Source organism: Centropristis striata, chromosome 9 (genome assembly GCF_030273125.1).
Source record: "Centropristis striata isolate RG_2023a ecotype Rhode Island chromosome 9, C.striata_1.0, whole genome shotgun sequence".
Taxonomy (NCBI): domain Eukaryota; kingdom Metazoa; phylum Chordata; class Actinopteri; order Perciformes; family Serranidae; genus Centropristis; species Centropristis striata.
This window is the reverse complement of record NC_081525.1, coordinates 3,326,572-3,341,240: the sequence shown is the minus strand read 5'-3', so window position 1 is coordinate 3,341,240 and position 14,669 is coordinate 3,326,572. Positions and strand designations below refer to the sequence as shown.

The window sequence follows — 14,669 nt, the reverse complement described above, 5'->3', positions numbered from 1 at the left end:
TATGTATACATTATTGATATAATACTTAAAAAATATTTTTTCATGTGTATAAATTGCTGATATGCTTTTCAGATTTTTTCCAATATTTTTTATTGTTGTAATAAGACATTTTTAGATGTTTTACTGTATTTTTCTCAGATCTTTGATAAAATTTTGTCCAATATTTACTAATAATTTTGGATATTTTACTGATGCTTTTTCAGATATTATTTTTTGGGATATTTTAATTTAACAAAATCAGATTTTTATATTTTTTCATATGTATATATTACTGATATAATACTTTTTTGATATTGTAATACATTTTTTTTTTTTTTTTTAGATATTTTGCATTCTTTTTTTCAGATATTTTATTAACTTCTGTCCAACATTTTTGGAAGTAAAATAGCTAAATATCTAAAAATAAATAAATAATAAAGTCCCCAAAATATTTATAAAATATAGAAAAAATATTTTTATTAATAATAATAATAATAATAATAATAATATTTATAAAATATAGATAAAATATAGAAAACTTGTGAAACACAAGAAGAAATATCAGAAAAATATAAGTTAAATATTTACAAATTGTGAAGACAATATTAAACAAATATAAGTAAAATAAAATTGTATTGTATTGTATTGAAATTATATCAATAAAAATAAATATCTTTATTAAAATAAATATCTGAAATATATTGATAAATTATCTGGGGGAAAAAAGGTAGAATATCCTTAAAATATTGATCAGATTAAAAATTTAGAAAGCACAAGAAATAATATAAAAATACCAGGAACTATTGGCAAAATACTGGACCAAAGTTAATGAAATATCTAAAGAAATGTCAGTTAAATATGTGAAAATTGTCATTATATTCTACAATAACAGATCAACATGAAGTGGATTGAGTGCAGTGGAAACACCAGAGCGCCCCCCGGTGGACAGAAGCTCAGCTGACAGTCACAACAACTAGTTTACATTTACATTCAGTCATTTAGTCTTTTAGTCTTTTATCCAAAGCGACTTACAGGAAGAAAAAAGCAAACAATCAAGGTATAGTGCAGTAAGAGCCATTAGTGCAGCAATAAGTGCTAGTTTAGCTTCTGATTTTAATCTAATTATAATATAAATACTCTTAATAACAGAGTTCACCTCCATAAAAATAGATTTATTTCAGTTTAAATTAAATATGAACCAGTCGAGGCTGGATAAAACACTGAGACTCAAACTGAACTTTATTATTTCAGATATAAACTGTGAGTTGTGTGTCAGACAGCTGTGACGGACAGGTGAGAGCCGCTTCATTACCTCTGAGTGATGTCATCGTCCAGATGTTTACTCATCAGATAAAAGCCTCGGCAGGTAAACATCTGCTGGACAGAACCAGGATGAGAGAGGAACCATCAGGAGGAAACAGAACCAGATGTTTCCACAGACGCCTGAATCCAGCTGAGACCTGAAACACTGAAGTCACAACTCCACCTCCAAATAAATCAGTTATTTTATTCACTCTACATTTAATTTCTGCACACTGACAGGAATCATATATCATATATTACAAATTATTATTATTTTGTTGGTTTCAAATGTGTCACAACTGGTTTAAAAAGACTGTAGTTTAACTGTTAAACTTCCTGCAAAACAAAAAGAAGATAAATAAATAATTTATTATATTATTTTATTTTAATAATTTCCCCCTGGGTTTTTTTTTTCATAACTGAAGGCACAAAAAAACGACAATTATGAGGCAAGAATTATTTTTTGGTGCCTAAAAGAAAACAGATTTCAGTCATTAAATATCTGCACAACAACCAATGTTTTATGCATTTTATTTTATTTTATTTTTTGTGGTTAAAATATCTGACCAATATTCCCAAAAATATTACAAACAATATCAGTAATACATCCCAAAATATTTGTTAAATATGTGACAAAAGTTCATAAAAAATCAAAGTAGTTAATAGAGTTAATAGTAGGAGTTAATAAAACATCAGCAATAACATAACTAATAAAGTTAATATTACTAATAAAACAGTTTTGTACCTCCTGATCCAGGCTGTGAGAAAAGCTAACATATACTTTTGTAATAAAAATATATTTAAAAAGGGCCTTTAGTGATTACTGTCATAAAAGTAGATATGCTCCCCCAACTGTTGAATTGTATTTTGTTCTATATACATATATATATATATGATGTTAATACCTGTAATATATACATACATACTCCAGTCATAAATCTCGTGATTTAATGCTTCTTCACTTCATCATAGCTTTAGGAGGAAAATAAAAGCTTTAAATTGTATTTTGTTCTATAACATCGAGTCATTTAAGGCATCTCTTTACTCATACTTGGGTATTTTAAACCCTGTGTTTAACCTCGCAGGTGAAACTCATTTGGCATTTTGTTAATTGATAAAAAATAAACTATTAACATTTCTTATTTTTGTAGTGGTCTAATCATATTTTCCATAACTGTATTTACTCATACTTGGGTATTTGTAACCCTGTGTTTGACCTCGCAGGTGTCTGTTACCTGAGAGTCCTGCGAGTCAAACTGAGGGCGGAGCTGCTCCAGGCTGCTGTGTGACGTCAGCGGTAGGTGGCTGTGAACTTCCTAGTTTTACTTTATAAACAAACGCGGCTAACGCGACGTGGATCTGCCGACCCGGTTCAACAAGTCCGCGTCTCCTGCCCCGAGTCCCCGCGGCTCTTCTCCGCTGTTAACATGACTTTCTCCGGACTCCTCTCGGCGGTTCTGGTCCCGGTCTGCTGGCTGCTGGTGTCGGCGGCGGAGGACCGGACCACCTCCACCTCCAGCCCCGGGAGCTCCGCGGCGCCCCGGCCCGCCGTGACGCACTCCGGCGGGGGGAACTCCACGCAGGGCGCCGGTCAGAGCTCCGGAGCGGGGAGGGGGATGTTCAACGGCCTCAACGTGGACTCGTCCATGATCCAGCGGGCCCTCTACGTCCTGATCGGCATCACCATGATCGGAGTCCTCTACTTCCTCATCCGAGCCGTGAGGTGAGTCAAACTCTCCAAACTCCATGAAGAAAAACAGAGAATCTGGAAAAAACTAAATAAATATAAAGGCGACATGTTAATAAAACACAATGTAGAAACTTCTTCATATATTCTCCTGCGATACAGCCTTTATTTTATTGTCTAAAATGTCTAATAATTAGTTAACGCCAAACTCCATTCATAAATTTAGCAATTTAACACTTTCTTTAGTTTCTAAAGAGGTAAATATGCTGAAAAATAAAAATTTTGCGCTTTTCTACAATTTTAGTAGCCACTCTTCAATTCGGCATATATCGCATACATCATACAGGACCAAAAACAAAACAAGAGTCAAACATGTGTAGTGAGTTACACCACTTCACACCAAACTGCATTCAGAAAACCAGCAAACCTGTTAAAAAAAAAAAACCTAAATATATAGGCGACATGTTAACAAAACACAATGTAGAAACTTCTTTACATATTCTCCTGCGATACAGCCTTTATTTTATTGTCTAAAATGTCTAATAATTAGTTAACGCCAAACTCCATTCATAAATTTAGCAATTTAATACTTTCTATGGTTTCTAAAGAGGTTCATATGCTGAAAAATATAATTTTTGCTCTTTTCTACAATTTTAGCAGCCACTCTTTAATTCGGCATATATTACATACATTTTATTGTCCAAAATGTTTAAGATTTAAGTTTTAAGTTTTGACAAGCGAAGGCTTAAATCTCTAAATTTATGAACGGAGTTTGGAGAGGCGTCACGTAAGAGAAGCATTAAACACACACATATATATAGGCAACATGTTACTAAAACACAATGTAGAAACTTCTATACATATTCTCCTGCGACACTGCCTTTATTTTATTGTTTAAAATGTCTAATAATTAGTTGACGCCAAACTCCATTCATAAATTTAGCAATTTAACACTCTCTTTAGTTTCTAAAGAGGTAATTATGCTGAAAAATAAAATTTTTGCGCTTTTCTACAATTTTGGCAGCCACTCTTTAATTCGGCATATATTACATACATCATAAAGGACCAACAACAAAACAGGAGTCAAAAATATGTAGTGAGTTACACAACTTCACACGAAACTGCTTTCAGTAAAGCAGCAAATCTGTAATAATAATAATAATAATAATAATAATAATAAAATAAGAAATATATATTGGCGACATGTTAACAAAACACAATGTAGAAACTTTTATACATATTCTCCTGTGATACTGCCTTTGTTTTACTGTCAAAAATGTTAAATGTTTAGTTAAAGCCAAACTCCATTCATAAATTTAGCAATTTAACACTTTCTTTAGTTTCTAAAGAGGTTAATATGCTGAACAATATAATTTATGCTCTTTTGTACAATTTTAGTAGCCACTCTTTAATTCGGCATATATTACATGCATCATAAAGGACCAACAACAAAACAAGACAGTCAAAAATATGTATTGAGTTACACAACTAGACACCAAACTGCATTCAGAAAAGCAGCGAATCTGTAAAAAACAAAACAAAAAAAATAACTAAATATGTAGGCGACATGTTAACAAAACACAATGTAGAAACTTCTGTACATATTCTCCTGCGATGCTGCCTTTGTTTTATTGTCTAAAATGTCTAATAATTAGTTAACGCCAAACTCCATTCATAAATTTAGCAATTTAAAACTTTCTATGGTTTCTAAAGAGGTTCATATGCTGAAAAATATAATTTTTTGCTCTTTTCTACAATTTTAGCAGCCACTCTTTAATTCGGCATATATTACATACATTTTATTGTCCAAAATGTTTAAGATTTAAGTTTTAAGTTTTGACAAGCGAAGGCTTAAATCTCTAAATTTATGAACGGAGTTTGGAGAGGCGTCACGTAAGAGAAGCATTAAACACACACATATATATATATATATATATATATATAGGCAACATGTTCATAAAACACAATGTAGAAACTTTTATACATATTTTTCTGTGATACTGCCTTTGTTTTATTGTCCAAAATGTATAATATTTAGTTAACGCCAAACTCCATTCATAAATTTAGCAATTTAACACTTTCTTTAGTTTCTAAAGAGGTTCATATGCTGAAAAATATAATTTTTGCTCTTTTCTACAATTTTGGCAGCCACTCTTTAATTCGGCATATATCTCATGCATCATAAAGGACCAACAATAAAACAAGAGTCAAAAATATGTAGTGATTTACACAACTTGACCAAACTGCATTCAGAAAAGCAGCGAATCTGTAAAAAACAAAACAAAAAAAAATAACTAAATATATAGGCGACATGTTCATAAAACACAATGTAGAAACTTCTTCATATATTCTCCTGCGATACTGCCTTTATTTTATTGTTTAAAATGTCTAATAATTAGTTAACGCCAAACTCCATTCATAAATTTAGCAATTTAAAACTTTCTATGGTTTCTAAAGAGGTGAATATGCTGAAAAATATAATTTTTGCTCTTTTCTACAATTTAGCAGCCACTCTTTAATTCGGCATATATTACATACATTTTATTGTCCAAAATGTTTAAGATTTAAGCTGAACAGTTAAAACACAACGGAGAAGTTTTGACAAGCGAAGGCTTAAATCTCTAAATTTATGAACGGAGTTTGGAGAGGCGTCACGTAAGAGAAGCATTAAACACACACATATATATATAGGCAACATGTTACTAAAACACAATGTAGAAACTTTTATACATATTTTTCTGTGATACAGCCTTTGTTTTATTGTCTAAAATGTATAATATTTAGTTAACGCCAAACTCCATCCATAAATTTAGCAATTTAATACTTTCTATGGTTTCTAAAGAGGTTAATATGCTGAAAAATATAATTTTTGCTCTTTTCTACAATTTTAGCAGCCACTCTTTAATTCGGCATTAATCACATACATCATAAAGGACCAACAACAAAACAGGAGTCAAAAATGTGTAGTGAGTTACACAACTAGACACCAAACTGCATTCAGAAAAGCAGCGAATCTGTAATAATAATAATAATAAAATAAGAAATATATATAGGCGACATGTTACTAAACAAAATGTAGAAACTTCTTTACATATTCTCCTGCGATACTGCCTTTGTTTTACTGTCAAAAATGTATAATATTTAGTTAACGCCAAACTCCATTGATAAATTTAGCAATTTAATACTTTCTATGGTTTCTAAAGAGGTGAATATGCTGAAAAATATAATTTTTGCTCTTTTCTACAATTTTAGCAGCCACTCTTTAATTCGGCATATATCTCATACATTTTATTGTCCAAAATGTTTAAGATTTAAGCTGAACAGTTAAAACACAACGGAGAAGTTTTGACAAGCGAAGGCTTAAATCTCTAAATTTATAAACAGAGTTTGGAGAGGCGTCACGTAAGAGAAGCATTAAACACACACACATATATATATATATATATATATATATACACATATACAGGCGACATGTTACTAAAACACAATGTAGAAACTTTTATTCATATTCTTCTACGATACTGCCTTTGTTTTATTGTCTAAAATGTCTAATAATTAGTTAACGCCAAACTCCATTCATAAATTTAGCAATTTAATACTTTCTATGGTTTCTAAAGAGGTAAATATGCTGAAAAATAAAAATTTTGCGCTTTTCTACAATTTTAGCAGCCACTCTTTAATTCGGCATATATCTCATGCATCATAAAGGACCAACAACAAAACAAGACAGTCAAAAATATGTAGTGAGTTACACAACTAGACACCAAACTGCATTCAGATAAGCAGCAAATCTGTAATAATACTACTAATAATAATAAAATAAAATATATATATATAGGTGATATGTTACTAAAACAAAATGTAGAAACTTCTTTACATATTCTTCTGTGATACTACCTTTGTTTTACTGTCAAAAATGTCTAATATTTAGTTAACGCCAAACTATATTTATAAAACTCGCAATTTAACACTTCCTTTAGTTTCTAAAGAGGTACATATGCTGAAAAATCTGATTTATGCTCTTTTGTACAATTTTAGTAGCCACTCTTCAATTCAGCATATATCACATACATCATAAAGGACCAACAACAATGTTTTGGAGTGTGTTACATCACTTCGCAACTCCATTCAGAAAACCAGCAAATCTGTAAAAAAAAACCCTATATATATAGGCGACATGTTAACAAAACAAAATGTAGAAACTTCTTTACATGTTCTTCTGTGATACTGCCTTTATTTTACTGTTTCAAAATGTTTAAGATTTAAGCTGAACTGTAGAAAATCACTCGCATCACATTTAAATCACAACACAGAAGTTTTGATAAGAGAAGGCTTAAATCTCTAAATTTATGAACGGAGTTTGGTGCAAAATTGCTAATAAGAGAAGTGAAGCGAGGAGTTTGGTGTAATGTTTGTGCTGATAGAGTACAAAATCAGAATGTATGATTATTATTAAGGTAATGTTAATGTAACGCCAAACTCCATTCATAAACCTCGCAATTTAACACTTCCTTTAGTTTCTAAAGAGGTTCATATGCTGAAAAATATAATTTATGCTCTTTTCTACAATTCTAGTAGCCACTCTTCAATCTGGCACATATCTCATCCATCATACAGGAAAACCTGCTAAATGTCACCAAAAACCCCCAAACATTTAGTTCCTCTTTAATGTTGTGTCGTAGTTAATGTTTCTTCTGCTTCTGAGCTGTACGAGAAGTTCACAGCAGGGAATCAATTAAAAATAAATATATATAGGGGACATAATTAACAAAACATTTAAAAAAGCGATACTGCCTTTAATTTACTGTCCAAAACGTCTCCTCCAGTTATATAAAATCACATTTTACAGATGATGTAAGAGTTTTGATGAGAGAAGAAGCTTTAAATCTGTAGATTTATCAATGGAGTCTGGTGTGGCGTCACATTTATTTGTGTGTAAAGTCTGTGCTCGGTTTGTTTCCTCCCTCCAATAAATCATTTGTTTAATGTTTCACAATGAGTCAATAAACGGTTGGCTGGTTGAAGCTGCTTCCGCTTCTGAGCTGCACTCAGTTACACAACTTCACACCAAACTACAGTTACTACAAGCAGGAAATAAGTAAAAATATTAATGTTTTGATGACATATTTACAAACCACAATGTAAAGACTTAAAAAAAGCCTGCAATACTGCCTATATTTTATTGTCCAAAATGTGAAATTTAACTATTTAAGGATAGGAAATGTTTTAGTTCAACATACAGTCATGGAAAAAATTATTATTACTTGTTTTCTCTAATTTCTTGTTCATTTTAATGTCTGGTACAACTAAAGGTTCATCTGTTTGAACAAATATAATAATAACAACAAAAATATCTCATAAGAGTTTAATTTAAGAGCTGATATCTAGACATTTAACATGGTTTTATTCATACTGATTTTGGTTATTAATTATCAAGAAAACCATGTTAAATGTCTAGATATCAGCCTGTATTTTATTGTCCAAAATGTGAAATTTAACTATTAAAGTATAAGAAACCTTTAAGTTCAGCATATATCTCATCTACCAAACAGAATTTATCTTAAATAAAATAAAGTTTAGTTTCTGCATTAAACTAAAATTAGTTGCAACTTATACATCGCTACACCAAATAACACTAATAAATCCATCAATTTAATATTTCCTCTGGCACCAGCGGAGACATATATACTATAAAATGTTATTGTCTTTCATTTAAGCACCCACGCATTTGGCATTTATCTCAAATTTATTGTGAATAGATGAGTCACTTACTCTAACCCTAATCTTATCGTCTGTCTAGTTTCTGAATAAATCTATCTCCTGCATGAGAACCAAACTCCGTCTTAAAGCTGAGATATTAAAGTTTTGTCAGCTCCGCGTGTTAATGTGAGTCATGTGTTCCTCTAAAGCTGCTCGTTTCACTCTTTAGTTCTGCAAACCCATTACACAGTTATAGCTGCATTAATCCAACCACACAAGTATTTTAATTATCAATAGCTTCATAACAGCTTTATGTGAACAGCAGCTACACCAGACTCCATCCAGAAACATCACAATGTAACACTTTGAGTCTAATCAGCAGCTTTATAAACTCTGTAAACTAAGATGAGTCATGATGGTTTCTGAAGCAGTCGGAGCTTCTCTTGAGTTCAGCATTCATCTGATCCAAAACAATTAATCATTTAATAATATGCCAGTAACAGACAGTGAGTGCTGGTTAATTCTTTTTTGGCATTAAAAATATAAATTTCTTGGCATTAAAAAAAATATATAAATTTCTTGGCATTAAAAATATATTTTTTTGGCATCAAAAATTATAAAGTTATTGGCATTAAAAAAATACATTTCTTTGCATTATATATATATATATATATATGTGTATATATATAAAATATTAAAAATACAAATGTCTTGGTAAAAAAAAGTGTATATATATATATATATATATATATATATATATATATATATATATATATATATATATATATATATATATATATATATATATATATATATACTTTTTGGCATTACAATTAAAAAAAACATTAAAAAATATAATTTTTTGACATTAAAAAATATTTTTTTTTGGCATGAAAATTAAAAAAAAAAAAAAAGAATGTGTATATATATATATACACACACATTTCTTTGCATTAAAAAATTTGGGGGCATTCATTTGTTTGGCATTAAAAAATTATAATTTTCTTGGCATTTGAAGAAAAAAGATTGGCATTAAAAAATATTATTTTTTGGCATTCAAAATATTATTTTTTTTGGCATTGGCATTTAAAATCTATATATTTTTTGGCATTAAGAAATATATTTTTTGGACATTAAATAATATAAATTTCTTGGCATTAAAAAATATAAAAATATTTCTTGGCATTAAAAAAATATATTTTTTTGGCATCAAAAATTATAAATTTATTGGCATTAAAAATATACATTTCTTTGCATTAAAATTTTTTTACCAAGACATTTGTATTTTTTATGCCTATATATATATATATATATATATATATATATATATATAGGCTATAAAAATACAAATGTCTTGGTAAAAAATGAATGCCAAAAAATTATATTTTTTAATGCCAATCTTTTTTCTTTTAATGCCAAGAAAATTATAATGTTTTAATGCCAAACAAATGAATGCCCCCAATTTTTTTAATGCAAAGAAATGTGTGTGTGTATATATATATATATATATATATATATATATATATATATATATATATATATATATATATATATATATATATATATATATATATATATATATATATATATTCTTTTTTTTTTTTAATTTTCATGCCAAAAAAAATTATTTTTCAATGTCAAAAAATTATTTTTTTTAATGTTTTTTTTTTTATTTTAATGCCAAAAAGTATATATATATATATTTTATAAAAACTTGTAAAAAATTGTAAAAATATAAAAAAATATGTAAAAAAAAATGTTTTATAAAATATATCTATATACTTTTTGGCATTAAAATAAAAAAACTGCCATTAAAAGATGTAGTCACTAAGACAGTGAGGGTGTTTGTGCTCCTCCAGGCTGAAGAGACCGAGTCACAAGAAGAAATACGGTCTGCTGTCCAACTACGACGACCAGGTGGAGATGATGGAGGCGGGGGACAGCGACGAGGACGACACGCTGTATGAAGCCCGCAGCCTCCGCAGGTCAGAGTCAACACCACAACAACAACAACAACAACAACACAGAACAGAACACAGCATGTTTAAACCCTCCATCACTGGAGAAATGTGAACATGCAGACATTAAACACACATTATTATTATTATTATTATTATTATTATTATTATTATTATGATTATGGGTGTTTGGAAGAAACCTGCCAACTCGAGCATCTATAACATTATCGATCAATTAATCGATTAATCGCTACATTTTATACATACGTATGTACAGTCATGGAAAAAACTTATTAGACCATCATTGTTTTCTTCAAATTCTTGTTCATTTTAATGCCTGAAGGTACATTTATTTGGACAAATATGATGATGACAACAAAAATAGCTGATAAGAGTTTAATTTAAGAGCTGATATCTAGACATTTAACATGGTTTTATTGATCATAACCAAAATTATTATATGTATTTTTTGGTAATTTTACGTCTTTTTTTGGTCCATTTGCATCTTTTTTTGTCACTTTGTTTATGTTTTGGTCATTTTATGTCTTTTTTGGTCATTTTGTGTCTTTTTTGGGTAATTTTATCCGTGGTTTTCTTGATCATGATGTTGGTTATTATCAATAAAACCATGTTAAATGTCTAGATATCAGCTCTTAAATTAAACTCTTATCAGCTATTTTTGTTCTTGTCATTATATTTGTTCAAACAAATGTACCTTTAGTTGTACCAGGTATTAAAATGAACAAGAAACTGAAGAAAACAAGGGTTGTCTAATCATTTTTCCCACGACTGTATATATTTTATATTTAATTCAGTTAGCAGTTGTGTACTCGAGGTGCGAGGAAAACTTATTTCAGCTTAATTGCAGGTTTGCTATCTTTTTTGTTAGAGATTTGCCTCGCCGTTTTCAGAAAAAGTTGCCAAAAACCTGCGATATATTTCAATCTGTACAGATTTAAGATAATAAAATATTAAAATAAATGTTTAAAATAAATTTAAAATAAAGACATGGAGATTAATGCTTGCCGAGTAATGAAAATATGAGTAAATACAATTATAATAGATAATATATATATTAATGCATGTATAAAATAATTAGAATTAAATAAATATTTAATATAAACAATAAAATATAAGTAAAAAAACAGATAAAAACTAATAAATAAAAGTATAAACCATAAAATTGTGATTAAAAAATAATAAGATGCTAATAATAAGACACATTAAAGCCAGATTAAAAATATTCTAGATTAAAAGTATCAGTATTAGTTCTCCTCAGATCCTCCAACAGGCTGCTCTGATGAACTTTAACATAGAAAAACTATTAAAAGTTTAAATGAGTCACCAGACTTTATTGGATCAAATGATCAAAATTATGATTGCTTGCAGTTTTTACAACATTTTTTTCTCGCAGCATTTCAGAGTTTATAATGTTTGTGTGGTTCAGGAGAATAAAAGCCTGAGATCATAACAAGGCTGTTTTTCAAAATAAAAGCCCCACAAAGTTTACAGGTTACAGGTTGTTTTTGGCATTAAACTTTTTTTTTTAAATATAATTTCTTGAACATTAAAAAATATATTTCTTGGCATTAAAAGTATGTATAATTAAATTTTTGCCATTACATTTTTTTTGGCAATAAAAAGTATTTTTTGACAGAAAAAAAAATGTTTTGGCATTAAAAAAAAATGTTTTTTGGGAATTAAAAAATGTTTTTTTTGGCATTAAAAATGTTTTTTTTTTGGCATTAAAAATGTTTCTTTTGGCATTAAAAATGTTTTTTTTGGCATTAAAAATGTTTTTTCGGCGTGGTATAGATTCCTGCTGTGTAATTATTGTGGAAAAACTGTCAAAAAGTTGCTGACTTAAAAACATAAATGAAACATCTTTGGACGTTTAATAATTCACAAAATGAAAACACTGTTTACATAAATGCATCAATACAAATAATTAATAATATATTTAGAATATTTAAAAACAATCTGCATTACTTTTCATACTTTAAGTAAATATTTATAATTACTTTTATTTTAGTACCTTTTTAATGCAGTACTTTTACTGCAGTGGAGTCATTTCTTGGTGTAATATTAATACTTCATCTGATTACTGTGTGACAAAGAGATCAAAGGTCATAAAACATGAACTCTGACTTGTTGTTTTATTGATCCTGTGATTGATCTGATTGTGTTTATCTGTCCAGATGAGTCGGGATCAGACGAGTCGTCGGGTCGTCGCCAGGCGGATCAGACGAGTCGAGTGTCTGCTGACGGATGATTATTGATTATTGATTATTGATCAGAGAGAGGAGGGACTGATGGCTGCAGGACCAAACGCTGATAAAGATGCCAAAGCTGCTCAGAGCCGAGCAGGATGATAATCATTATTTTTTTAAGGTGTTGGAAGAAGAAAAACAACGACGATGTGACGCTTCTTGTTATGATAATCTCCCTTTGTTTATTATTATTATTATTATTATTATTATTTCAGAGAGTCTTTTCTAAGGTTTTGTCTGTTTTCATGCGGAGCTCTTTCTGCTCCGACTCTGTGCTTAAACTACTGCAGACTGACTCCAGACCAGCTGGTAAACAACAACAACAACAACAACAACAACAACAACAACAACCAGCCTGTTATTAAAGGATCAGAACGTCTGTTTCATAATGACTCGGCAGTTTCACCTGAAGAAACAACCACACACTCTGAGTCTGACACAAAGTACACACACACACACACATACACACACACACACACACACACACACACACACACACACACACACACACACACACACACACACACACACACAGTAGCTCAGCTGGTTCACTGCAAACATCCTGGACACAGCAGGTTGTGTGTGTCTTTTGTGTGTCTTTTGTTTGTGTGTGTGTGTGTGTGTGTGTGTGTGTGTGTGTGTGTGTGTGTGTGTGTGTGTGTGTGTGTGTGTGTGTGTGTGTGTGTGTGTGTGTGTGTGTGTGTGTGTGTGTGTGTGTGTGTGTGTGTGTGTGTGTGTGTGTGTGTGTGTTACTGTGTGTGTATGTGTGTGTTACTGTGTGTGTGTGTGTGTCAGTAGCAACAAGTGCCTAAAGTTTTCATCAACTGACGCTGAAGGTGATCAGAGTTTGAACCATTGAAACGTATATTTTCTTTAAAAAAATCACCAAAAATACAACAATTATCACAGAAAGAAACTGTAAAAACAGCCATTATCTTAGATATTTGAACTTTCCGACGGTCCTTGAACAGATCGGTTACTAAAGATTGTTATAAAAAAGTGACCAAAACTTGTGTTAAATGTTGATATTTGTGTCAGAATCTCCATTTGTCATTTAAAATAAAGCGTTTGCACTAAACAGATCTACAAATATTCACTGAGAATCTGTTTACACAGAGCAGAGAGGAGAGGACAGGAGAGGCTGGAAACATGACAATACTTAATTATGTACAATATGTGGAGAAAACTGTGTTTTTTACAACATTCTTGACACTTATGGACACTTGGAAAAGTGTTTATATATAAATTCCATTTTATTCCAATTTAAAAAAAATTATTTACCAGAGAAATTCAACTTTTTTTTCTGGTTTCTGTCATTCTAACTGTTATTCTGCACAAAGACGTGTTTGAGTTGTTCCCACTTCTAGTCATGATTGTGCTGATTCACAGAGCTGCAGGACTTATAGATTTATAGAGATTTTATATATTAAACTTAAATTAAAATACAAGGACACAGAGAGGAGAATAAGGCTTATTTATGTGTTAAAACGGCAGAGGTTTGGGGGTTTTTTTAACAGCAGAATGATTAAAAAAACAAATGAAGGGCAGTGGCGTTGAAAAAAAAGCCACCTTTATTTTGAAGTTGAGAACAGGAAGTCCCTTTAGACTCTTATTTTCTTAATCAATCGTGTTGATAATAAAGAAGTTGAGGCAGCAATCAGTTTTAAACAAAGCCTATGAAATCTTTCTCCCTGTTACAGTTTGAAACCAAAACTTTAACATTTTTTCTAACTTCACTGCCTCATTAATGCAGAATAAATAAATAAATAATAA

At 30.2% G+C, this 14,669-nt stretch overlaps 1 protein-coding gene across 1 annotated transcript; it reads left to right on the top strand.

Moving 5' to 3' along the window:
- The first annotated feature begins 2,172 nt into the window (after positions 1-2,172).
- Positions 2,173-13,481, top strand: fam174c (family with sequence similarity 174 member C). Its single transcript, XM_059341822.1, has 3 exons — positions 2,173-3,004; positions 10,528-10,653; positions 12,825-13,481. Exons 1-3 carry the CDS (start codon positions 2,709-2,711, stop codon positions 12,826-12,828), a joined length of 426 nt encoding a protein of 141 aa, XP_059197805.1. The 5' UTR covers positions 2,173-2,708; the 3' UTR covers positions 12,829-13,481.
- Positions 13,482-14,669: the final 1,188 nt, after the last annotated feature.